This window comes from Coenobita brevimanus, chromosome 14 (genome assembly GCF_032717465.1).
Source record: "Coenobita brevimanus isolate Jiangsu-jjx chromosome 14, ASM3271746v2, whole genome shotgun sequence".
Classification (NCBI taxonomy): Eukaryota; Metazoa; Arthropoda; class Malacostraca; order Decapoda; family Coenobitidae; genus Coenobita; species Coenobita brevimanus.
Window position 1 is genome coordinate 49,039,123 of NC_136967.1, and position 27,304 is coordinate 49,066,426.

The 27,304-nt window shown below is 39.9% G+C and overlaps 1 protein-coding gene across 1 annotated transcript in view; it reads right to left on the minus strand.

The window, feature by feature from the left end:
• Positions 1-11,597: 11,597 nt before the first annotated feature.
• The window catches only part of LOC145390393 (uncharacterized), a 233,807-nt gene continuing 218,100 nt past the window's right edge, over positions 11,598-27,304 (minus strand). The window contains exons 6-8 of the mRNA XM_080265331.1: positions 21,553-21,773; positions 12,830-12,961; positions 11,598-11,670 (exon numbers count right to left, since the gene is read on the minus strand). Coding sequence (XP_080121457.1) covers positions 11,598-11,670; positions 12,830-12,961; positions 21,553-21,773 — 426 coding nt within the window. The remainder of the gene's footprint in view (positions 11,671-12,829; positions 12,962-21,552; positions 21,774-27,304) is intronic.

Genomic DNA, 27,304 nt, shown 5'->3' on the forward strand with positions numbered 1-27,304 from the left:
TCCTCCAGTATGGTGACGCCTTTTCCATTTCATTCTTGCTACTTTATTACAAATATATCCAGCTCAGGAGTGACTTTCGAACTGATGTTGTTAATACAGTCATCATTACTCCATTCAGTGTGAAAGATATTTCCTAGATTGAAGAACATTATCGGGAATAAACCTAATTTTGCATCACCAAAATTTAAGGGTAAACTCCGTTAAAGCTTTGATGCATTTTGTATTTCATTCTTGCTTCTTCATATTTTATTTAGCTTGAGATATATGTTCTGGAGGAGTTCGTTGTATCTTTCACTAACCTTATCACTAACAGAAGTCCTTCCTAAGTTGAATAAAATTGTCTAGAGGTGGAAGGAATCAGTTATAAAAAAAAAAAAAAAAAAAAAAGCGTCTTCATTTTAAAAGGAAAACTAGGACACGGTGGCGTCATTATATTGTTCCATTCTTGCTACCTCCAAGCGATATTTTTCAGCATAGGAGAGGCTTTCTGAAATGAAGTGGCGATATTTAGTCTTCCTTTGCATCTTAGATCCTCTTTCAAGCTGAATATAATAATCAGGTCGCAGCAAGAATAAAATGCAAATGAAAAACCTGGGCTGAATGGGGTTAACGCTTTCAGTCTGGTAAAGCTATAATGTATTAATCTGGTGAAGTAGTAATGTAGTATATTCTTGTTACTGTAACAATAAATGATATATTTTACTAATTAAAACAGACCCTTTTGTTGTTGTTGATTTCTTATAGTTAATTATTGTTCTTGTTGCTCCCATAGGTTCCTTACACAACCGATGTGTCTGTGACTTGGTGCTCCTTATATTGTGCAATGTTCCATACGTGGGTAATATAATGTGGGCCTATTCTAAAAGATGAGCACAGGTCATGTTCGATCAGGTCTGTTTTAGGATACCTTTGAATGGGTGGATGTCTGGAAGGAGGACTTGTATTATACAGTACTGATCTAGGTATTGTTTGCCCTGTGCACGAAATAGGTATGTGGGTGTAGCTTCACTGCTATTGTTGCAATGTCTGGAGGTGAAATGTTGTTGGAGAGTGTCTGGAAGTGTTTGTGTGGTGATTGTTCATGTGTCTAGCTGCGATGAGACGTACTATCATACGAAGTATAATGACTCTGTTTGTACAAAATGCCAGGAAGAATTGTGTGCCTTTCATGTCAAGATATTTTCTGTCACGAGGCCTTTGTTTCCGAAATGAAACTGTGTTGTTGGAGTAGCATTACTGCAGCCAGTGGTGATGCACAAAACGTTGTTCTGTATGGTTGGCAAGGTATTGCAGTGGACTGAGATAAAATAAGGGCACATGACAAGGAAACTTTGTATATCCCTGCTATAATGTGCCGTTTGCAGAGTAGAAAGAGAGACTTTCTTTATCTTGCACAAAAGACTCCTTGAATTTTTGAATGTGTCGAGTCTGGAGATGCACCTCATCTTTCTATTCTGTATGTGATCCCTGAAGGTGACTTCACTGACGCATATTGCTCTCAGAGTCTTAGTGGAGGGGTGTGTGGCGTTGGTATATTGTTAAGTGTGTGACGTTAGAAGTGCAACCGTGTTCATGACTGCTGCTGGTGATGGGTGTTGTTGTTGGTATTGCTGGAGCAGTATTTAGTTTGTTGTCATCAATCCATGTCTGAAGTGTGTTGAGGTAGTCTTTTTGCACTGTGCAAGCTGTTCCTGCGATGTAGTATGAGATTGTAAAGGTAATGTTGTCTGCATATGAGACAATGTTTGTGGACGGGTGGGATGTAGGGATGTCACCCAAGTATCTGTTGAAAAGTCTGTGTGAAAGAACGGAGCCCTATTGAACTCCATTTTGGGAAGTTTCATGTTCATGATGAATTACCCTGGAATGCATTATGTGCATGTCTACGAAAAAAAAAAATGTTGACATCCAGTATTTGGTGATGTTCTTCATGTCAGTTCAGTAGATTTTGGTGATTTGCGTCTGATATATCATCATGTGTACATTGCGCTTGTTGCGCGGAGTTGATGTCATCAGGTGTGTGCCGTGTGAGGTTGTTTAGTAAGGTGTTTGTGGAGAGTGTAGTGCTCTAAAACTCTGTTGTGGGGGAGGAAGGAGAGCATGAGATGAGACTATGTTAAGAACTGAGCGTTCATTTATCTTGGCTGGTATGCTAAGAAGTGTTACGAGTCGGTACAAAGAAGGGTGTGTTAGGTCCTTGTTTGGTTTAAGAGAGTGACGATTGTTCCACAGTTCCAACTTTTGGGAATGCTCCAGTGTTTGTATGAGTAATTTTAATCTTGGATGGCATGCAGTCCTAAATGCTGGAGGTGTAAGCTCCTGAGGTCATTCAACTCAGTTCTTGTAAAGTTCTTTGTTTTCATTATAACGTTATATCTGTTCTCGAGGGAAGGAGTTACGTTGTAATTAAATTGACTGCCTGAACGGAGGGTATTGCTTTTCAGACTTAATGCGTTTTGGTGTAGCGTTACATGTTTGCGTAGTGGTTCACGAGTGTGTCGGTTTACTTTTTGTAAGAATGGATGTGTTGGGTGTTAGAGGTGATGGCTGCATGGGTCTTGGAGGTACTCATTTGTGATTTAGTTGTGCATTTAAGTGTGTCGTAGAACTAAGAGTGGTTTGTAGAGTGGCAGAGTGTTGGTACAAAATCTTAAAATTTTATATGCTAATTTTGATGTTAATTTCGTAGTCTTATTGCTGGAATCTTTTGATAGTGGTGTGTGTGTGTGTGTGTGTGTGTGTGTGTGTGTGTGTGTGTGTGTAAGAGGGGAGTTGTGTCTGAGTGACTCTCACAGGTTTATAGGGCAAGTACTCTCTGGTATAAAGTTTAGGTTGTAGTGTCTCCTGCTGCCTAGCGCAATATGGTTTGTTGACGTTACGTATGATCTTGTTGAATTAGGTATTGTGCCAGCTAGTGTTGGTGATTGTTGTGTCATTTAATGTGCTAAGGTATTACTCATTGTCGTCGGTGAATTTTGTCTAAGGATTCCTTTGGTTTGGAGTATATTCCTGAGGTGATAATGATAGGGGGGTGATGCGAATGGACTTTGAAAGCCCTCCTGAAGGTGGTGGTTTGTGAAACTGTGGGCGAAGAAAATATGATGTCTGGGGAAGAGATGAAGCAGTGTGCTTGGTGTGGGGATACGTGTGCTGTGAGACGTTAGTGAGAATGTACAGTACATGATGTTGAGCCGTAAAGCAGTGTCAAGGTATCAGAGGTTGATTTCACTGTGTTAGTACCAGCCAGTGTTTTAAAAGTCCTGAGCAATTATAGAGCTCCATATGTGTTGCTGGAAGGAATGTTGTATTGCACTGGTACGGAGTGAGAGGTGTCAGGGGGGAATGTATTTTTTTTTTTACCTTGTTTACAACAAGATTTGACACTGAATGTTGTCATGCACTGGAAAAATTATTGTGCCGTCTGTGCTGTGCCATTGTACAGATGTATGAATGAAAGAGATGAGGCCTCTTCCATGGCCTTCATGAGTAAATGAGTGGGGTTACTGGAAGCTACATCTAGATTTGCCACCGACTTCTGTGTCGAACTGAAATAGTTATTGTGTTTTCTGTGTTGTGTCTTTGTAGAGGATGGGTGTGTGAATGTATGCGATGAAACCCCCTCCATGGCCTTCAGTTATGTCTTGCGGATGTGTGAATGAAAGGGGTTACTGGAGGCTGCATCGTTCTCCTCTGGTTTGGAAGGTCTTCAAGGCAAAGTAAAATCCTCATCAGAGCGTGCAGGTTTTTATCTGTTTAATTATTTCTGCTGCCAGACGATGGTTTTTTTTTTTAGAATTTTCAAATTGGAAGAGTTAAACACAGAATTTCCTAAGCTCTTCAGTACGAGAGGCTATTCCTAAATTAAATGTAACTGAGTGGAAGTAACAGGAATGATGCGTAAGGCACCACCGTATGGGCAGACCTAAATGCTTGTCATGTTAAGCTACATAAAGCGATTAGTATTATCTATATATAGGAGCATGAAAATTGTGATTCAGTTACTCTTGAGTCCACAAGAGTTGGTTCAAAGAATTGCTCCTTCATTATTCTTTTTTTTTTTTTTTTTATGTTATACACAATTATTAACCACTTCAATTGAATGACGCAAACTTTATCATGCTCTAGCTATCACCAGACGATTTTATTAATCTCTTAATTGAGGAGATGTCTTTTTCAGATTCATTTTTGCACCCCGAAGATGAATGTTATGCAGTTATAGCAAATATCTCCCACACCGATGAGGTTAATGAAGCTGAATCTTTTGCTTCCGGTTTGAAAAGTCTTTCCTAGCTGAATACAGCTGTATAGAGACAGAAGGAAGGAAATAAGATTTGAAACCTATGTAGATGAACGGTTTAATGTAGGTTGTAACTTCTCCAGTAACTAGGGGGCTCTCCATGCTGAAACAAATCACCTGCAGATGCAAGAAGCTTACAATTGTGCGACAAGTGCACAGTCTGAGTTTGTGTTCTTGATGCCCGATTACAGGTGAATAGTTTATGCCTCTATTGCCTGACGCCGCATCCTGTAAGAGGTGGCTTTCCTTGATAAAAGAACCTCTAGGCGTTTTAGGTTTTATTCATAAACGATCTCTCTCTCTCTCTCTCTCTCTCTCTCTCTCTCTCTCACATGCACTCAGTCATCATTTCCAACGGCTTCTCACTCTCCAAAAATTGCCACCTCATTCTCGGTCTTGTTTTCCTCCTCCGTCCAACCACATCATTCTCATACACTCCATTAGCCAATTTCGTATTCTCCATTCCTTTCAAAAAATATTTCCACCTCGTTCTCGTCCCGCCTTCCCTGTACCTCTACCAACCACCTCACTCGAGTTCTTCTAGTCACACACTCTCCGATTTCTATTTCCCCAACTTAGTTCTCTGCCTGCCTTTCTTCTGACTGAAACTGTATCACTTAACAAATAGTAATCTTTTCCATATACAATAAACAGTCTATACAGAAAGCAATATATATATATATATATATATATATATATATATATATATATATATATATATATATATATATTTATACATATACACTGCGGTAGGGTGGGGCTCTCACCATCCACTCACTCGATGTAGTGCTGTTTTGAGTATCTACCCTTTCTTTTCCTTCCCTCATCTTCTGTCTTTCTTTCCTTCATTCATTCCTCTTCCTTCTGCGCACGGGTGACTTTACACTCCCTCTTTCTTTCCTTCATTCTTTCCTCTTCCTTCTGACTATGGGTGTCTCTACACTGAGTGACACGCCAAATGGTTTCCTGTACACCAGGAAACCATTTACTGCGCTGGGTGGTAAATATAACCAAATTATGGCGCCTGGTGGTTTAGTGGGTAATTATAGCAATCCAATCGGTTTGAGCCTGTGTAGGTTTATATTCAAAGGGTGGTTGGGGTTTATTGCTCACAATATGCCTCTCAGGGATGAGTGAGACTTGTCACTCTCATCTTAAATGTCAGGACCAACTTGCCTAGCGTTGGATTTCTACGCTCCTCATGGGGCGACATAGGGTTATATATATATATATATATATATATATATATATATATATATATATATATATATATATATATATATATATATATATATATATATATATACAGAGAGAGAGAGAGAGAGAGAGAGAGATCCATGATTTCTGTTCATGCATGAATAATGCACATAATATAGTGGAAGATCAACATGTAGACGTTGCAGATTGATAATCTAATGTTTCATCCTTGCTTCTGATAAACTCTTCATAGTGTTTTTCGCTATCATATGTTGAAGCTAATTAGAGGCGTGATCGGACACTACGCATGCCCTTTACTTGTGCTGTCTAGACAGGCTTGATACACTCAAAATGTCTTCGTTACCTATGAAATTCTGGCTACGGAATCCGTTTAATCAGTAAGGCGTAAAGAGTGACCAGGAACACCTGCCCACCTCCTTATCTCCCCCCAAAAAAAGAAAAAAAAAAAGTTTACTGTATGACACAATAAACTACATATGTGAAAACTACTCTCTTTATTTGTACTTTCGCGAGCAAAAGTTTGCCAATAATCCTCTGCCAGCATTGGGTCTCCGAACATTGTCCATTTCTCCCCGAACGTCAGAGTGTCTTTCCCTCAACTTTATGTTGTTTGCTTTATATTATTATCTGTCCCTTATCCATTTTTAACATGTTATGTCTCCATAGTTGGCAGGGAAATTTTCGCATACACTGGATCGTATTAATACATACTGTAACTAATGATGTTTTGAGTATAAATATGATATAAATGAGCTTCGTGTATTATTTGGGAAGTATTTGGTGATGTACTTGACAAGCAGTTAAATCAGCCTTACCGAGATGACAAAAACCCCATTGCATATTCAGAAATCCATCGCACCCATTTGTCCGAATGCTGTGTGTGTGTGTGTGTGTGTGTGTGTGTGTGTGTGTGTGTGTGTGCAACCCTGATGGAGTCAGTTATATATATATATATATATATATATATATATATATATAGATAGATAGATAGATAGATAGATATAGATATAGATAGACATATATAGATAGATAGATAGATAAATAAATAGATAGATAGATAGATATACCTGTATTTCAATTTACAAAAGACGATGCATAGCCACTTCACTCTGATGAAGCCCTTTATATTTATCTTTCTGCTTTCAAGGAATTTCCTTCTTTTTAGGAGGGGCTTTTGGAATAGGAGAAGTTAGAGGTAACTCTTAAGTACAAAAGGCCTTCCCTACACTAAATACAATCGTCTGGATATAGCATACGAATTTGGTATACGGTTGTAGGCGTCCACACCTGAAACTGTGGAACGTGTGAGAGCCACCAGTCCTGCTAATAGTCAATTTAACTTCAAGAAGAAATGTGCCTCCCAGTTGCCTGATTATATTAATGCGCACTTTGATATTCATTAAAACGCCAACTACACAACACCTCCTACTTTTCCACAAGCTTTTCAACGATATGTGGAAATCCTCTGTATCTAGATAATCTAGTCTTAGTGGTGAATTTCGTGCTTTTTAGGGAATAATGAGACGAAATCTGTGAAAAGCCACTTCAGTAATACTTGAAACTTATTCTTAAACTTTCTAACGATGAGTGTGGGTCCGCCATATAGGCCTATCTTTATCAGATTCCAAGATAACATCGTTACGATGATGTGCTCTACAATCTACTGAGTGTCTGATGTTATAGCTGGATTCCTTCGCTAGATTGTTTGAAGAATGAAAAATACTTAATTGTATTCAAGAGCTTAACGAGGTCCTCTAGCTAAACTGTCAGCCTTCTAGTTAAAGTGAAATCAATCATCTGGTGGTAAAAAAAAAAATAAAATTAAAATAAAAAATAAAAAACCTAATCTCTAAATCAGATGTTATTCTGCTGGCAATTTTTTACCATCTGAGAAGGATCATATTCAGCGTAAAAGAATGTTTTGTATTTAAGAAGGTTAATGAATTGCTGAGTCTTACCGCTTCAGTTTGAAAAATCTAAACTGAAAGCAGTTGCCTAGAATTTGCAAGAATAGAATATACTGTATACGTATCGAAATGAAATGGCCAACCCTTTTGGTCAGGTACAGCAATTTTCAGTTTATTCATGTAATCTCCAGACGATCTTACTTCAACTTGGAGAGGACTTTTGAATTAGTGGGGTATTATAGCCTTCATCAATCTCTTCACAGGTACTGTACATGTCTTCTCAGGGCTGAATAAAATAATCTGCAGATAGCTAGAATCACAAAGTCATCTCAGTGAAATGTTCAGTAAAAGATACCCACTGGTTTAGTCTGAGATCGCGAAGGAAAAGACGTATTTGACATCGTTACTGGAACACCTATTGGGAAATAAAAGATTGACTTTTTTTACACCCTAGCTAATGGGATTGTGTAAAACTGTATGTAGTCTGATCACATCTTGTCACAACGGGTGGAATATAATTGGCTGTAATAAGTCATGCGTTTGCTCCGCGTACTCAATTTTAATCACTTTAATCCGCTTCTTCCTATTTCCAGACGACTTTACTCATCTGTGAAATGACTTTAAGGTCATTTACAGTCATCATTAAACCATTCATTAGAAGAGGTCTGCCCTGAGATGATCAAAATCGTCTAGAGGTGGCAAGGACAAAATTAACAATATGCCATCGTAATGAAGAACTTCATGATACACCCCAAGTCACATGAAACAATCATCATCACTTCACACGTAAACAGAGAAGCTGGGAGCTATATTTTAGGTGGCTAAGGAGTTTTTGTAGCACCTCTTCCTTTGCGATTTATTATCCATTTTACATATACTTTATCCTGAATATTATTTATATTCTTAATATCTGCATATTTCCCATCAATATAAAGGATGGTAAAGAGGGATAATATACCGAATAAATCGCTGACAAAGTTATTTTACAAAATTTCTAAAATTCGAGATACAACACTAATATTCATGTGTGTTACTATTACTATGTGTTTATTACCTAAGACCCTGAAATCTCTCCACAGGCAGTATTCCATATGGTATACATCTACAGTATTTACAGTATATGTATTATGTATACACTTTATTTACACAAGTCTACTACAGCGCCTTTTATCTTGCCTAACAAAGCCACTAAAACCCCCTTACATCAAGGTTAATGGACAATAATAGTCAGATGGTGTTATTTGCCCAGTAACCAAGCAGAGTCATTTCTCCCTTATTACCAAGGATCACTACATTAGTGCGACCACGACTAACGTTCAAGATGAGGGAGTGACCAAGCTCCATCAGATGAAAACAAATCGACTATCCTCATGACACTTGTTCATGTATAATCGTAGACAAAATTTCTCTCCTACAAATTCCAACTACGTCTACTTCAATATTATGGCATCTCTGTAATTTTTCTCCCTAGTGCATCATATCAAAGAATATCATTTATGAACAGAGAAACGTATCTAACCTCTCTCAGACTCAGAAATATTAGCCAGCAGAGAAAAGTCAGAATGAGAAGAGGTGAAATGATAGTACAGTGAAACATGCCAAGTCTCTCTCGGTGAACGAATACTTGCCATCAGAGAAAAGTGAAAAATAAACAAGTGAACTTTCCTCTTCGACTATTATCGATATAATATCTTGAGGCTATAAACTGACAGCGAGAGTTGTGTAACATGAATAATAATAATAATAAATCATTCTTAACTCCTTACATGTGTTGATGTACCACACACTATATATATATATATATATATATATATATATATATATATATATATATATATATATATATATATATATATATATATATATATATATATAATCATGCCACTGTTCGGCAAGCTTATCCATCTTAAGAGATTTAAAAAAAGCTTATAGCCGACTTCATTTTTTTTTTTACGAAAAGATTCTGATGAGCTGAATAAAATCGTCTGAAAATAGAATGAATAACAGAAGACTTCGTAACGCAGGGATTATAATTCACTTCCTCACTACCTGCTTCTTCCTAAGGCACCCTCTTTCCTTCCAACATGGCGGCAGATCGTACAACACTCCTCCTTCTTCTTAGGTGATGATGCAGTAGGCTACTCCGTTTACCTTCAACATTAATGTTCTTATAAATACACTACAACACTACCAACACTACAGACACAGAACAACCAGTGGTAGTGAAGGGACAGTATCAGGAGGGTCACTAATACCTCTTCCTTACCCATTTCTATGGCACGTTAATATTATTTTCTGTATGTTCTTTTTATTTTTGTTTTCTGGACGTGAATGTGCGTTTTTGTGTGTTCTTGACCAGTTTATTTTTGCATGTCACGTTAATATTCTCTTTTATGTATTTCCAATTTATTTCTGTATCGCATTAATATACTGTTCTCATTTTTCTGTGTAATTTGTGTCGACGTTAATGGGACATATATACAACACAAGTGGCTAATGAAATGTAACACGCAGAATTAATCATCAAGGAAGAGACCCTAGTAAGCTTCCTTGGGTGGAAAGAAGACGACCCCCGAGCCATATTCTTGTGGGATAAGAAGGCTCCCTAGCACCTCCTCTTTACCTCTTCATTATTTTCTAGCATACTATTAATAGGTTTTTAATACAGGTGTACAACAATGGACAAGAATAACAATCCATTTCACTGCAATTAACCCGCGGCGTCCCGTCGATGTTCTTTAACGTCCACACGTTTTGTCACTGCCAATCCCGTCGATGTACATAAACGCGAATCAATTGCAAGGTCCCTAATTTGCACAATTTTCAATTTTCGCAAGTGATTTTTGGTACGTATACACGTGACACCTTCCTCTACAAGATGCCAGGCAGGGATAATGCCTTACCCAGCATGACCTCCTTCCCCCCCCCTGCACGCCACTGTCTCAGCAATTCACCTGTTATCAGTGACCTGGTCAGTAAAGCCATGTCATGCCACGGTACGAAAATCAGGGTCAGAGTGATTCCCCAATCAATGACAATGTGGAGGACAAACTTTACATAGCATTAGAGGAAGAAACAGTCAGAAATGATGATCAGGTAATGTGGCAAAAAAAGGTCAGGTATGGTGATGAGTTAGTGAATGAAACAATGCTTATAATGCCTATATTACTGCTTGAAAACCAATACAGTATACTCTCGTACTACATATAAATTCGTACCAAGTAAATAAATAAATACCGTTTATGAGTGGTGTGAAATAGTTATCCTCCCATAGAACTCGTTTTCTTTGGTGCCAGCCTGTTAGAAAACCCGGTAAGGTAAGGAGGTACTCCTACTTGTATCGAGTATTTTAAACCTCAGGTGAGCGATATCTCTATCAATTTTCGATGTTTCTCACCAAAAGCGGAGGTTTGAGCCAAAGAAAATTTTTTCCAAAAATGGTTGGGACTGGGGGTAGTCAGTGGTGGAAAAGTGGTCGGGATGGGGCGGGTTAATAATAAGACAGTGAGCATAGACTTTTGCACCCCAGTATTGCCGTCGTCGAAATCCGAGCACCACTTCAATAAAGGCTTCTCATTATTGTTCGATTGAGGAATGAAATTTTATCATTATTGATAGCTGTAATCGGGTCAAATAACGTAGAAGACAATATTAACGTGCAATATTGAACGAAAATACCGGTAAGAAAAAGATTTTGAAAGTCTGCTAAGTTGACTATAACACGAACCACACACTCCTCAGTAGTGGTGGATTCCAAACACCACTTTCTTAGCAACAGATTTTACATACTACACCTTAAAAAGCGTGCTTTTCATATCTGTTAAACATTGACATAGTTGGCTTTGTAGGTCTTGATCTGTAACAGGGGCCTGAGTAAGATGGATGCAAGAAATGAAGGATTTTTTTTTTTTCTTTTTGCACACATCATCATATGGTTGTCAGACTTTGGTTGTGATTGTAGCTGTTGTTGTATGACCTCGGTCTTTCTGGCCAAACAGGTCCATCAACCACAAGAAAGCAACTACTTCTGTGGAGCCGTTATACAGGTATAGTATAATGCTTGATACCGTATAGGGATTGGACACCCTTTTATGGCACACAGCGCCTCAATAGGGTCGGACCAGAATCCTTCCGACGGTGAGGTACAGAGAAATATGAGGAAGTTTGGCTCCCGACTATGTGCCACAAATGCGCTGTACAGGGTCCACAGTGTCAACAAATGTTGGCTCCTCACAAGCACCTGAGACCCTGGTGAGGCATGAAAATTAAAAGTCTAGAGTAGGCTAAGAGTCATGCAGATGGGGTTACTGAATGTGTTGGTAGGGGACAGGATAAGAAATGATGTGATTCTTTATAGATGTTTAGTAAGGAAGTCTGTGGACATGAGAAGTGAAGAAAACTTACTTAGATGATATAGTCATATGGAGAAAACTGGTATAAAGACAGTGACGAAAAAGGTTTACACAAGTGAATCTGACGCTGGAAGGAGGCATGACAGTAAAAAAAAAAAAAAAAAGAGATAGGTATGGTAAATGTGTGAAAAGGCGAGGTATGGAGTTTGAGGGGGCTAGGGAACTGGCGAGGAATCGAGCTGGCTGGATGAATTTTGTAAGGAAGAAAACCTGATAAGGATTTGCCACCCTCCATTTTACTTTACAGTTCTCATAATGACTCAAACCAATGCATGACACGAAGAGCAATGTGGATGGTCATATCTGTGAAATGGAGTCAGGATTCCGGGGTCATGAATGGCGAGTACGTGTGTGGCCTATTTCTCTGGGTATGCTGTTGCTTAGTGTTTCCTCTATCCTATTTTCCTTTTATTTGGATGAGTGAACCCTACCACATTCCACCTTTTGGTGGGAAAAAGGCAGAGTCGTGTTTATGTTCCTGCTGCTGCTGATGATGATGATGATGGGAGAAATAATATATGCAGGTAAATAAAATCGTGGCACATGCTGAAATAAACTGATAAGGAATAGGTTCCATTAAGACGCCCAACGCTACGAAACAACAGAGCAAAGGGCCGTACTTAAAACGGCATAAGAGGCTTCCTACCACCTTTTCTTTATTCAGTATGCACATCCGCCTTACTTACCTCTCATGTTTCATTTAAAATACAAATCCCGAAGAGTGTGTTTGGCTTGTAATCTCGTCAGTTAAGAAGCCTCGCTAGTACTATCACTTACCTGTTTACTTATTTATTTTTGCCTAATTATTTCTGTATTTATTCTTTCGTGTGTTGTATAAGCACTATATATCGATAATAACAAGATATAGATACACACAAGAGTATTTTAAGGTGCAGTATAAAACAAAAAAAAAACTAAGGAAGAGGTATTACTAAGATTCCCAATGGCATGAGCTTAAGGTCCAAAGTATGTGTCGGCGTGTGGTGGGCCCCTACAAGACAAGAGGCACAAGGGCTGCCACAGCTGACCACCACAGTCCAGTCACCATGGTCACTGCACACCCATACAGCTTTTGTGAAGGCGCGGCGGTCCTGTACCCTGGGGTTATCAAGTGCACTTTTGATGACCTGTAGGGAAGAAATAACAAAATGATGTGGTGGAAACTCGGAATATTGCTTAATCTACTAGACTGAATCCTAGAGTACAAAATTGACGCGGTGCTGCAGTAGGACGCCTTCATGCGATGACACCGATATACCGGGGTGGCATCACTGACTCTTTAAGCAAACCTCTGTCAACTCCCTCCATATTCTTTGAAAGGGTATGGTGGACAACAGGAGAAAGACAGTTTCAGCTCTAATTTCACGAGATTCACGTCCAGATGAGCCTGGAGCTACAAGATTAACGGTATTTTTTGGTGAATCCATGAAGAATAGATGAAACATATATATATATATATATATATATATATATATATATATATATATATATATATATATATATTGAGAGGAAGAAGGAATCAAAGGCCGCGAGCCCGCAATTATTGCTCCTTCCAAGAGAAAAACAAAATACAAGAGAGAGCCAAATTCAAGATCCGATCATTTCGAGATGCCTGGACACACTGCGTTTGAAATACTGGAGATCATAGAAAGTAGGAAATACAGACAGAGGGAGACAGTTCCAGAGTTGACCTGTTGCATAAATCAAGGACTGGGAGTAACGGTTAACTCTTGCATTAGACAGTTGGACAGAAAAGGTATGAGAGTTTGCTGCTAGACAGGTGCTACACGCCCATCGTAGAGGTGGAGGAATGCATGCAGACAGTTCAGAGGAGCAGTGACCATTGAAGCAGCGATAGAAAAGAGATAAAGGTGCAATAGTGCGACGAAAAGACTTTGACTCCACCCTTTTGTGAACAGCTATATGTGGGGAGCCTCCCCACACATAAGAGTTGTACTCCACACAGGGGCAGATAAAACCCTGTACAGAGTCAACAATTGTGCAGGGGTAAAGAAGGAACGGAGTCGGCTTAGCACACCTAGTCTCTTGGAGGCAGATTTGACAAGAGATGTAATATGATCTTTCCAAGATAAGTCCCGAGTAAATGAAACCCCAAGCATGTTCAAGGATGATGCAGGATTAAGCTGAATATTATTAAACATTAGTGGGTATACCTGTGGAAGATTTTGTCGGGTTGATAGGTGTAAAAACTGAGTCTTTGATGCAGTAAAAACAACCAGATAATTTTTACCCCAGTCAGAGATACGAGCCAAGTCAGACATTAGGTGTGCCATAGCCTCATCCCTTGTTTGTTGAAGTAACTGCTGAGATGGACGTTGTGGGCACCGAATGGAAAGGTGAAGGGTGGAGTCATCAGCATAAGAGTGGATAGAGTTAGATGTACAGCTTAGAAGGTCATTGACGAATAAAAGGAAGAGAGTTGATGATAGTACAGAGCCCTGAGGAACACCACTGTTGATAGATCTAGGAGAAGAACGATGGCCGTCTACAACAGCGGCTATAGATCGACTAGAAAAGGAAGCTAAAGATGAAGGCACAGATAGAAGGATAGAAACCGTGAAAGGGCAGTTTGGAAATTAAAGATTAATGCCAGACTCGATCGAAAGCATTAGAGATGTCAAGCGTAATGGCAAAGCTTTCGCCAAAGTCCCGAAAGGAGGATGACCAGGAGTCTGAAAGGTAGGTGAGAAGATCGCCAGTGAAGCATCTCTGACGGAACCCATACTGATGATCAGAAAGAAGGTTGTGACAGGAAAGATGGTTTAAAATATTTCTATTAAGAATTGACTCAAAAACTTTTGAGATACAGGATGTTAAAGCAATTGGACGATAGTTAAAGAGTTGGGAATGGTCACCCTTCTTTGGGACTGGCTGAATGAGAACAAACTTCCAGCAAGAAGGAAAGGTACAAGTTGATAGACAAAGGCAAAAGAGCTTGCCTAGGCAGGGTGCAAGCACAGAAGCACAGTTCTTGAGAACAACAGGAGGGACTCCATCAGGCTCATATGCCTTATTAGTATTGAGGCCAGGGATTGCAGAAAATACATCAGCTGAAGAAATTTTAATGTCAGCCATGAGGAAGTCAGAGGGGGGAAGTGATAGAGGAACAGCACCGGAATCGTCTAAGGTGGAACTGGAGGAGAAAGTCTGAGCGAAGAGATCTGTTTTATCTGTAGAAGAAATAGCTACAGAACCATCAGAGTAGAAAAGAGGAGGGAAGGATGATGAGGTAAAGTTGTTAGAAATGTTTTTGGCAAGGTGCCAGAAGGAGCGGGAAGAATTCGAGTTGGAGAGTTGAGAGTATTTAGTACGAATGAAATTATTTTTAGCAGAGCAAAGAATTGACTTAGCATGATTCTGAGCATAAACGTATAAAAGATGTGATTCAGGGGTGGGTTGGCTCTAGTACCTTTTATAGGCCCTCTCCTTGCGGGCAGCATTAGAACAAGAGTGATTAAACCAAGGCTTTCTTGCATTAGTCAGAGGATATAAGAAGGGAATGTATACTTCTATGCCCAAGAGAGAGAGACAGAGAGAGTGCATACATAGATGAAAGCAGCCAATCGTGAATTACCCCTTTTAGAGCCTCAAAATGACTGGAGCGTATAAGAGCCTGCCAAAACTCGACCAACTGAGCTGTAGGATATCACTGTATATCTCTGGCAGAGTTTTAATGACAGGTAAAACCTCCGGCCATACCCTGGACTTGAACCTCGGAGGGTGACTACATTTGCCTGTCTCCTCCAACCTGATCCATTATCTATCATACCACATGTGCGTACATGTATTATAACACGTTTTACTTTCCACACACACACAAACACACACACACACACACACACACACACACACACACACACGAGTCTCACAGCCCCAATGGACAAATCAGCACTTGTTCAATTAGAGCACTCTCTGGACAATGCTTTGCTTTGCATCAATTGCCCGTATGAGAACAGTTTCTGAACAATTACCACCACCATAACCACCACAGCTACCCTGAAGGTAGCTCAGCTTTTCAGAGAAGGCTTATACGTCTCAAAAATAATCCTAGTGCTGGCTTATTAGTCTTAGAAGTAAAGCAGAAAGGATAATGAAGATGAACAGAGGTTGCATTATGGACACGAGAAATGAGGATGAAATAAACATATCTGCTCCAAACTCGGAAGAGGCTTCCATAATAGGTGACTGTTTACAAAAAATGCAATTATGAATAGCTCCGTCAGAGGGAAACAATGGTCAGCTTATAAAGCATAAAGATGAAAGTAAGATTAATAACAACTATTACCTATTGTGTTCCTAGTAATGGTTGCCCATAAGTCCTCGTATATATAGGTGAGACCAGGAGAGGTCTTACAAAAAGACTAACGGGACGTACAAGGACAAAAGTCTTGTCATGAAATTTGGTGAAAATATGTGCTGAAAGACTTTAGTTTTGGTGTGGTCTGCTTTGTGTCGAACGGACCTGAGTTGCCATTTGCTCCAGGTGACCAGCCTGTGGATGCCAGCATATATTTTGTGACTAAACGAAACTAATCTATATATTAAGTTTTTCTGACTGCTGTGTGTATTTAGTATATATTAAGAGTTTCTCATCTTTTCTTTTTTATTACCATGCCCGCAACGTTACAATTCAATTAGGTAAATACGTGTTCAGAAGTCCGTTCTCCATCTTTAAGATGAAAATCAGATAATGATTTAGATAAACATGACTTGGGACTGACATAATTTAACAGTGTTGTAAAACCAAATTGACTATAGTATTCAGCATATGGGAACAGAGTTTCTGTATTATGATAGTCGATTTTCTTTGTCTTCTGGAATGGCTGGCAAATTGAATCCCACAGACGAGTTCGAACACATAAACCAGACGACCTAAGTCTATGCACAGATGTTCATGTGCTTCACTCTAGGTGCAGTTTATTTCTTATGTCGTAAGCACAGCTTGCAGATGCTTTTTCCATCGTTGTGATTGGTCCTTGGTCCTATAACGGTGTGATAACATGAGGACGACCTAAATGATGAAGCTTCTCCATTGTGCTTTCCTGCTGAATTCACCTAATCTACCTTTCTATGGTTATGCTTATGCCAAATGTTTGAGCTGTCTGTTCAGGATTTGCTTCCCGTAAATAAAGGGAGATCATGCTACTTCTCATCCCCTTAATTGTTGGATGCATGTTGCTTTCCGTCCCCATATCAAAGTATAGTAAGTCTGCTTGACGTTTTTTGTTAAGGTGTAAAATAAAATGTCCACGTGATCTTCACCTAACTCTTAGCATTTTGCCTCCCATACAAAATTCAGACTCAGTAATTCTCGCGTGTCAACCACGAATATGAACTGTGGTTGAGCTGTCATAATATTTGAAGCGTTGCACTTAATCTTTGAACAAAACTGCGACACAACTTTTGGCTTTGACTGCACGTAGGCATAACACTTCAAATTCCCTAGCCATGCAAATGGATCAGTGTCAACAGCTACCATAATATCAGGAATCTACGATTTTAACCCGAGGCATCCCATCAACGTATGGGTACGTCGCAACGTTTTGTCACAGCTAGATCCATTGACGTACTGGTACGTCGCGCAATTGCAAGGTTCATGATTTGCACAATTTTTAATTTTTGCCCGTGATTTTTGGTATGTATACACGGGACACCTTCCTCTACAAGATGCCAGGCAGGGACAATGCCTTACCCTGCATGACCTCCCCCCCCCTGCACTCCATTGTCTCGGCAATTCACCTGTTACCAGTGACCTGGCCAATAAAGACATTCAGGGACAGAGTGATTCCCTAATCGATGACAATGTGGAGGACAAAGTTTACATAGCATTAGAGGAAGAAAGAAGTCAGAAATGATGATCAAGTAATGTCGCCACAAAAGGTCAGGGATGTTGATGCGTTAGGAAATGAAATAATGCTTATATTACCTATGTTACTGTTTGAAAACCAATATACTCTCATACTCCATATAAATTCTTACCAAATAAATAAATAAATAAATACAATTTATGAGTGGTGTGGAATAGTTACCCTCCCATAAACTCATTTTCTTTGGAGCCAGCCTGATACAAAACCCAGTAAGGTAAGGGGTACTACTACCTGTATCGAGTATTTTACACTTCAGGTGAGCGATTTCTCTATGAATTTTCGATGTTTCTCACCAAAAGCAGAGGTTTGAGCAAAAAAAAAAAAAATCCAAAATCGGTTGGGATTGAGGGAAGTCAGTGGTGGAAAATCGGTCGGGACGGGGCGGGTTAAAGAAAAGTTAAAGAAAAAGATGAGAAAAGCCACAGATGCAGCACATAATATATACAATTGGTGACAAGTGTTTCTTGGCGTGTCTAGAAGTGACTGGCAACTTCGAAAGTATTGTTTTTCCACCGTAGAATTTTCGGTAAGACATCAATAGAAAAGTTGTAGTGATTTATCAGTAGCAAGTGATCAAGTATTTTAGCAACTGTTGACAATATTCATAAATTAAGGTTTCAGTAGTGTTAAAGTACTACAATTGTGTGGGAAATTACAACAATATATGAATGGGCAAAACGTTATGCATGTCCCCATAAGAAGGTGTACTTTTTTTTTTTAATAACAGAACAGAGGAAGGAAAAATAAATGAATTTAAAAAAAATCCATAAAGCAGATTACTGGTGTCCTTCATTCATAAAATATCTGTAACAGTTAGACTTGAACAGCTGTAGGTTGAAGTTTGGAGGGAAACAACTCTGGGGAAGCAAGTTCCAAAGAGTTGCAGTACAGGGAATGAAAGAATTCTGATAGGCAGAAGTTCTGCAATATGGTTGAGTGACATTCCAGTCATGAGTGCTACCAGATGCCCGTGTAGCATGAGGGAAGGCATGAAGAGGTGGCACCATGGACGCAACTTCGTCTGCGCATTTGCCATAAAAATACCTGTAAAATAATGCAGGGGAGGCAACATTCCTTCTTGCTTGTAGGGGAGGTAGTTTATTTGTAATGGCAGGGTTTTTAATAATTCTAACAGCCTTTTTCTGAATTTTATCTAATTGTTTTAATGTAACCTCTCCACATCCATTCCACAAGGGTGAGCAATATTCAAGATGAGAGCGCACATGCTTCTTATAAATCACAGCTAACTGTTCGTCAGTGAAGAAGTTATGGACTCTGTACATTAGTCCAAGTTTCTTTGAGGCGGTTTTAGCAAGTGATCTAACATGAGAGGTTCAGCTGAGGGCATTGTTAAGTGAGATGCTAAGAATCTCAATACTTTTGGAGATGGGAATAGTAGTACTGAAGGTAATATATGAATCTGGCAATATCTGTTTATTAGTAAATTGTATATATTTAGTTTTACTAGCATTAACTGAGACAAGGTTGTCTTGACCCCATTCACTGATTGCAGATAGGTCATGATTTATGGAGATGGCTGTACTGAGTTGAGAGGCAGAGACATTAGACATTGTAATTGGGTGTCTGTAGTGTTGAGTCATCTGCATATGAGTGGATGGGATTGTGGGTGACAGATAAGAGATAATTAATATGAACCATGAACAGGGTTGGCACCAGAACTGATCCCTGCGGCACGCCAGCATTAATTAAGTGGAAATTGGAATATACATCATCTACTTTTACTATTATTTTCCTGTCACTGATATATGAGGAAATCAAAGGAACAAAAGACGTTAGTCCATAGCAAGGGAGTTTGGACAGCAGGAAACGGTGCCATACTCTATCGAAAGCTTTAGAAATATCAAGGGCTACTGCATGAGTTTCTCCATGTAGGTCAACTGATTGATGGATGGTATGAATTAAGAGACTGAGTATGTCAATGGTGGATCTTTCGTGGCAAAAACCATACTGTCTATCACTAATTAAGTTGCTGGATTCAAGATGTTTAATAATGTGCTTATTAAAGAGTCTGGTAGGTTTACCAGTCATTAACCCATTGGATCCCAGGGGTGCTGGGCAAGGCATGGCGCTGGGTGGGTACTAATCGTACTGCCCTCCGCCTGTCGACTCATAGTCGCGAAGCTCATAGGTCCCTACCCGGGGGTTCCCTACTTCATAAAGACTTGAAAAATCCCAGTTCTGTCCAGTATTCCGGACACTGGGCTCCAATGGGTTAATTAGTGTTTCAAATATCTTACCAAGAGAAGATGTGACTGCCATTGGCCTGTAATCAGAGGGGTCAGAGGAACTTCCTTTCTTCAGAATTGGGTGGATAATGGGATCTTTCCATAAATTCTTGATTGAAACTACCTGGGAAAGAAGATCAAAACATTGAGACGCATTAAAGGATATTTATACGAGTGCCGCTGCACTGCTTCACTGTTTTCCATCATGGGCGAGCGAGCAATATTTACCCTCAGTTAAGTTTGGAGATGAGCGGCCCGGCCGGGCCCAACCCAACTGCCACGCTTAGAAGAACCTAACAATTTTTTCTCCTATGTAGAATTGAAATTCTTTCTGCATTTGATACAGTAATTCAATAGATTTTGTTATCAACTAAAAACTCACCCATAAAGGCGTACAAACCTACTGAAATCTCTAGTTTTCCAAGGTAGTGTTCGGCCCTAATTGATGAACTACGAAATCAAATTTTCCATTGTAACATTGTGTTTTTTGCCATCAACTCTAGCAATAAAATATCGGAGATTCTGTCTAAAATTTTATATCAAAGGAAATTTGTGCTAACATGGTGCTCGATCGCTCATCACATGCTAACAAAGCATGCTTTACTAGTTGATATTAGATATGATGAGTAGGTATCAATAGTAGCAACACATATTAGAGATTTAAAAATGCCTTTCTTGACAAAAAATTTTACAAAGATCACGACACTTGAAACAAATGGAAGGCGTTTCGTGTTTACTTTAATACAGTATATATTAGTACAGTTTAATACAGTGACGTTGCCTCAGTTGTTACTGAGGAAGAGCTACGACACTCCTACAGATGTCCGTTAACGTGTCTTTTTTCCCAGGTAGCTTTAATCAAGATACACCTATGTAGGGAGAAATGCGTGCCCATTTCTATATTGTCATCTGTAGTTTCCCATACAAATGTAATACATTATCACTACTGAAACGTTAATATATGAATATTATCAACAACGGCTTAAAATACTTCATCACTTGCTGCTGACCATTCATTACAGCTTTTCTATAGAGTCTCATCGAGAATGCCGTAAATTCTACGGTGGAAAAACAACCCTTTCAGAGTTGCCAGACACTGCTAGACGTGTCGAGACACATTTGTCGGCGGCTGTACAAAAGAAGTCACGTAGCAAAGATACAGTTTTATGTGTTGGTCAATCACTGCGGTAGGTGTAGCTTTGACCTATCCAAATGAGAGGGGAAGAGAGAGCAATTAAGCACAGGCAGGAGCAGGGTCAGCTCAAGGCGGGACCATCAGGTCCGGGCAACATGGTACGGGAGGCGGCCAATCAGCAATAGACATAAAAAGACCTTTGAGATGTCATATGCATACGTATATCTCATTTCCTCACTTTCGTTCAGTCTCTCTGAGGATGGAATTGTGCAGTCTGAAAGGTTAAGGAAATAAAGAACTTAACATCATTCCTGTGTTTCGCTCCCAAACATTGCTATCCATTTTTCAAAATGAACCAAGCATATATATATTATATATATATATATATATATATATATATATATATATATATATATAAGTGTACAACACCACTCAACACATCCACTCACCTGTGGTAAGCTCTTTTGTAAGTAGCATCACACTTGAGCGTTGCTCGACCACCGACACTGAAGTGAGACTCCCTCAGTACAAGGGTGAGCCTAGAGGTCCTTGACAGCCCATCTCCTCCAGGTCCTGTCCATCCAACGTCATTCACTCCCATGCCCATACCGAAACCCATACCCCACCCACGCTCACCCTCTGTCACCAGAAGGGAGTGGTGGGCAGGTATCTGAAAAGAAGTGGGATCAACATTAGTATATGAAATAAGGATTACACACACACACACACACACAGTATATACAGTATATATATATATATATATATATACAGTATATATATATATATATATATATATATATATATATATATAATGATCATCATCCGTTTGAGTGTCCACTGCGGGACCGGCCTATCCCGACTGAACTGGGAATGATACAGCCTATGTATCTCTATCAAGTGGCATTGGCTGTCTGGTAGAGATTGTATGTAGGGTGAGAAGTACTTGTAAGTGTGATTGTAGTGTTGGAATGTCTTTGGATGCGTGTGTAGTCTGTGAACCAAGGGTAATCGGCCCGCACAAGCTTACTGGGTGCAAGCATGCTTTATGGTACACAACTCTGGTTCAACCACAGAATCCCTTATGTCCGCCAAAGCACTACGTGGCCGTAAGAACGCTACCAAAGTTTATTACCCTGGCGGGGCGTGAACCCTCGTTCTCCCATGTACGAAATCACACACTCTACCACAAAGGCTCCATACATATATATATATATATATATATATATATATATATATATATATATAGCCTATGATTTCATCATCCTTTGTGTAATTTTAACGCACAGTTGCTGCATGTTTGATCACGAGCGTGTTCTGCCTCAGTCCCCCCCTTCTACCGTTATAGTAGAGTAAGTCGTTCTCTCTGTTATACTCTGTGGGATTTTCAGCTCTCTGTCCCCATGGCTTCATTTGCGCGTCCCTCTTACAAGTTGTATCAAGCTCTGCCAGCCCCTATATAATGAGCTCAGTCTCTGCATCATTGCCACTTAGATCTGCTCCTCATTTTGTTCACATCTCTGTCCTCCCCTGTACAGATATTATTATTGTGAGTGCTCAAGAAATCTTCAACCATCTAGCAGCTGTGTGTAATTTGAGTATAACTGTTGTTGCATTTTTTCTTGTACTGTATAGCATAAGTTTAATTTGTAGGCCTAGTGAAGTTTTTGTGATTCGTGTGGGGTTCTTTATGTCAGTCATTTTTGATAATAGTTTGTATCTGTAATTATTTATCTGGCATTCACTGAGTATTATCTGGTATCTCATTTTATCAGGGCTGACTTAGATAAATTTACTCTTGCTAATTTCGTGTTAATAGAGGCTATTGCAGTTAACCATATATTTAACCTGTTTTTGCCATTACATTATCCTTATGAGTCCTGAATGTTTTGTTGTTAATTTAAGCATTAAACTTTAACTTGTAATTTTACCTAACTCTTTTGTTTTGAACCTGGAACTTTACGGGACAGTAGTGACTCTTCGTATTCTCACTTAAAGTGTACATTATCTTTCTCTGTTTCGTAACATAAATTTGGCGACCTCATATCAGGATATTCAGGATATTATCATAAGGATATTGTTTGATATTTTGTGACTGTGATATATTCATGATGGCTACTATTTCTACACTTGATGAAGCCAAAGATTTTTTGTCAAATGTGCAAACAGTGTGTGATATAGAAAACAGAACAAAGAATGAACTTAAGCTTGTTGCTCAACAATTGGGAATTGTTGTTCGCCCTCATCATTCTAAAGATCAGATTGTTGACATGATTAATGAAAGCTTGTTTAATGTAACTCCTCCAAATGAGCAAACGCAGATTGAATTAGCTAAGTTACAGCTAGCCCTGCAGGAGGCTCGTCTTAATGAGGCAAATGCTCGTATTCAAGAGGCAGAGGTACAGGCTCAGGCACAAATTGAACTTGCCAGGATTCAGGCAGACCATGAGTATCGCATGAAACAAGGTGGAACTGGATCATCTAGCTCTGATGATTTTGATGTGGCTAAAAATGTTAAACTTGTCCCTCCTTTTAACGAATCTGATTTAACAAAGTATTTTCAGTTGTTTGAGAGGGTAGCTACAGGTTTTAACTGGCCTAAGGAGTATTGGCCAGTACACCTTCAAACTGTTCTCACCGGTAAAGCTCAAGTAACTTATGCATCTTTGCCTCAGAATCAGTCTGATAATTATGATGTAGTTAAGAGCTTGATTCTTAAGGCCTATGAGCTTGTTCCTGAAGCTTATAGAGTAAAATTTAGGACAACTTACAAGCAAGATAAGCAATCCCATGTTGAGTATGCAAAAATCAAAGAAGATATGTTAGAGCAGTGGTTAAATTCTAAGAATGTGGATTCTGATTTTGGTAAATTTAAGCAGATGATTTTGCTGGAGGACTTCAAAAGGTGTATTTATAAAGATGTAAGCCTATATCTTTATGAGAAAAGAATAGATAATTTGTCTGATGCTGCAGTTTTAGCTGATGAGTATGTTCTCACTCACAAGAGATATTCTAGAGAAAAAGGGAAAGCTGAGAGTAAGTACGTTGCCTCTACTCAGAGTACAGGTAACAGGAAAGAGAATAAGGATGATGTTTCTCAGGAAGTAAATACCAGCTTCACCTCTAGATTTCAGAAAAGTAAATGTACTTATTGTAGTAAGCTTGGTCATACTACGGAGAGATGTTTCAGGAGACAGCGTGATGTGAACAAAAAGGAGTCTTTAAATATTCAGTCAGTTGGTCTAGTGTCCACTCTTGAGAGTTCCCAGAATTCTTTAACTGAGTTAACTGAACCTGCTTTGAGGGGTAACTTAAATTCTCATGATGGAGCTCCTCTTTGAGCAGTAACGTGGGTGACACTCTCAAGAGTTCATGTGCTAATTTCCTGTCTGATGGTTTTGTCAGTCCTCTGGACAGTAATGACAGGAAATCAGTTCATATATATCGTGATACAGGTGCTTGCCAATCCCTTATGCTGACCAGTGTTCTAGGCTCTAATGTTAATTCCTCTGATGAAACTGTAATCTTACAAGGTGTAGGGAATAATTACTTCTCTGTCCCTCTGTGCAGAGTGAATTTAGAGTCTGGTTTTGTTAATGGTTCCGTTATGGTCGGGTTGGTTGAGACACTCCCAATGTCAGGTGTAACTTTCTTACTTGGAAATGATATTGGTGGAAGTCAAGTGTGTCCAGCTCCTCAGTTGTCTAGTGAGCCAGTGGCTGTGTCCCAGGATTGTGATGTCCCTGATGTGTTCCCTGCATGTGCTGTCACTAGGGCTAAGTCTAAAGTTACTGGTGATTTAGAGGATAATGATGATGATGATGTTATCCTAGCTGACACTTTTCTTGCTAATTTGGACCACTCACCAGATGAGGCAGTACCCCGTAGTGTTGATAATTTGTCTCGTCAAGAGTTGGTTGAGTTGCAGGTTGCTGACCCTGAGTTGAAAGGTCTAGCTAACTCTGCTTGCAGTGAGGAAGAGTCAGCTGGTGCTTCTACTTGTTATTATGTAAAGTCAGGAGTACTTATGAGGAAGTGGAGACCCCAACAGCATCAGCCGACTGTGAATGGGAGGTTGTACATCAAGTTGTCATCCCTCGTGTTTGTAGGCAGGATATCATTAGAGTGGCTCATGATTCCAGTTTGGCAGGACACCTTGGAGTGAGGAAGACTGTGGCACGCATTTTGAAACACTTCTACTGGCCAGGTATCTTCAGGGATGTCTCCTGGTATTGTAAGTCTTGTCACACCTGTCAAGTTGTGGGAAAGTGTAATCAGACCGAAAAGGTTGCACCTCTAGTTCCCATTCCTCCTTTTGAGGCGCCTTTCACCCGTGTGTTGGTGGATATTGTGGGCCCTCTTCCTAAGACTTCTTCAGGATTTTCTTATGTGTTGACCATGATTGATATGGCTACTCGTTATCCTGAAGCCATTCCACTTAGAAACATCTCAGCAAAGAACGTGGTTAAGGAAGTGCTAGGTTCTTCACAAAGTTTGGTCTGCCCAAGGAGGTACAGTCAGACTGGGGAAGTAATTTCATGTCAAACGTTTTCAAGCAGTCTCTGAAAGAGTTGGGCATCTCCCAGATCACGTCTTCAGCTTACCATCCCCAGACCCAAGGAGCGTTGGAGAGATATCATCAAACACTCAAATCGATGCTCAAGAAATACTGTTTGGAACATCAGAAAGACTGGGATAAAGGTCTTCCATTCGTTGTGTTTGCTGCAAGAGAATCTCCAAATGAATCACTGGGCTTCTCACCTTTTGAACTACTGTTTGGCCATGAAGTAAGAGGACCCTTTAAGTTACTCAAGGAATGCTGGCTGTCGGAGGAAGATGACGTCAACCTGCTGGAGTATGTGATGAATTTCAAAGAACGGCTGTCCACTGCTTTACAGCTGGCGAGAGAGAATTTAGGAGCTGCTCAGGAGAAGATGAAGACTTGGTATGATAAGAAGTCCAGGTTACGCCACTTTCAGCCAGGAGATCAGGTTTTGATTCTGCTACCAGTTCATGGGCAACCTCTTCAAGCCAAGTTTAGTGGCCCTTATTTCGTGGAGAAGAAACTCAGTGATGTCAACTATGTCATCGCCACGCCAGATCGTAGAAAGAGCAAGCAACTATGTCACATCAACATGCTAAAGTTATATCACAGGCGGGACGAAAATAATCCAGTCTGCACTGTAGCTGTTCCACCCGAGTCTGCAAGTGAAGCTCTCCCATGCAGTATGAGCCTGAGTGATAGTTTGGGGAAGAATCCTGATATCATGAATGATCTCCAGACTAAGCTTTCTCATCTACCTCCCAAGGAAAGGCAGGAGTTTTCGGCATTACTGCAGGAGTACCCGCAAGTGTTCCGTGCTACTCCAGGAAGAACCACTGTGTTGATGCATGATGTCGATGTTGGAGACGCATAAAGCCAATTAAACTGCCTCCTTACCGTGTGAACCCAGTGAAAGTTCCTCTCATCCAGAAGGAGCTTGGCTACCTGTTGGACCACAAGATGATTGAGCCCTGTCAGAGCGAGTGGAGTTCTCCTGTCACTCTAGTCCCTGAGCCAGGTGGGTCACAGCGGCTTTGCATCGACTACAGACGTGTTAATCAGATAACCAAAACAGACACTTACCCTCTCCCTCGCGTGGAAGATTGCATAGACAAGATCGGAAAGGCTAGGTACATAAGTAAGTTTGATTTGTTAAAGGGATACTGGCAAGTACCTATGACTGAACGTGCTAGGGAGATCTCATTTTTGTAACATTAGGAAAGACCTTTGCATGGTCTGTAATGCCATATACAGATTGTTTTAGAGTAATAAGAAATTTCCTTTGTAAATTTCTTTTTTCTTTGTGGGGAGGTGTTACATAGCCTATGATTTCATCATCCTTTGTGTAATTTTAATGCACAGTTGCTGCATGTTTGATCACGAGCGTGTTCTGCCTCAGTCCCCCCCTTCTACCGTTATAGTAGAGTAAGTCGTTCTCTCTTTTATACTCTGCGGGATTTTCAGCTCTCTGTCCCCATGGCTTCATTTGCGCGTCCCTCTTACAAGTTGTATCAAGCTCTGCCAGCCCCTATATAATGAGCTCAGTCTCTGCATCATTGCCACTTAGATCTGCTCCTCATTTTGTCCACATCTCTGTCCTCCCCTGTACAGATATTATTATTGTGAGTGCTCAAGAAATCTCCAACCATCTAGCAGCTGTG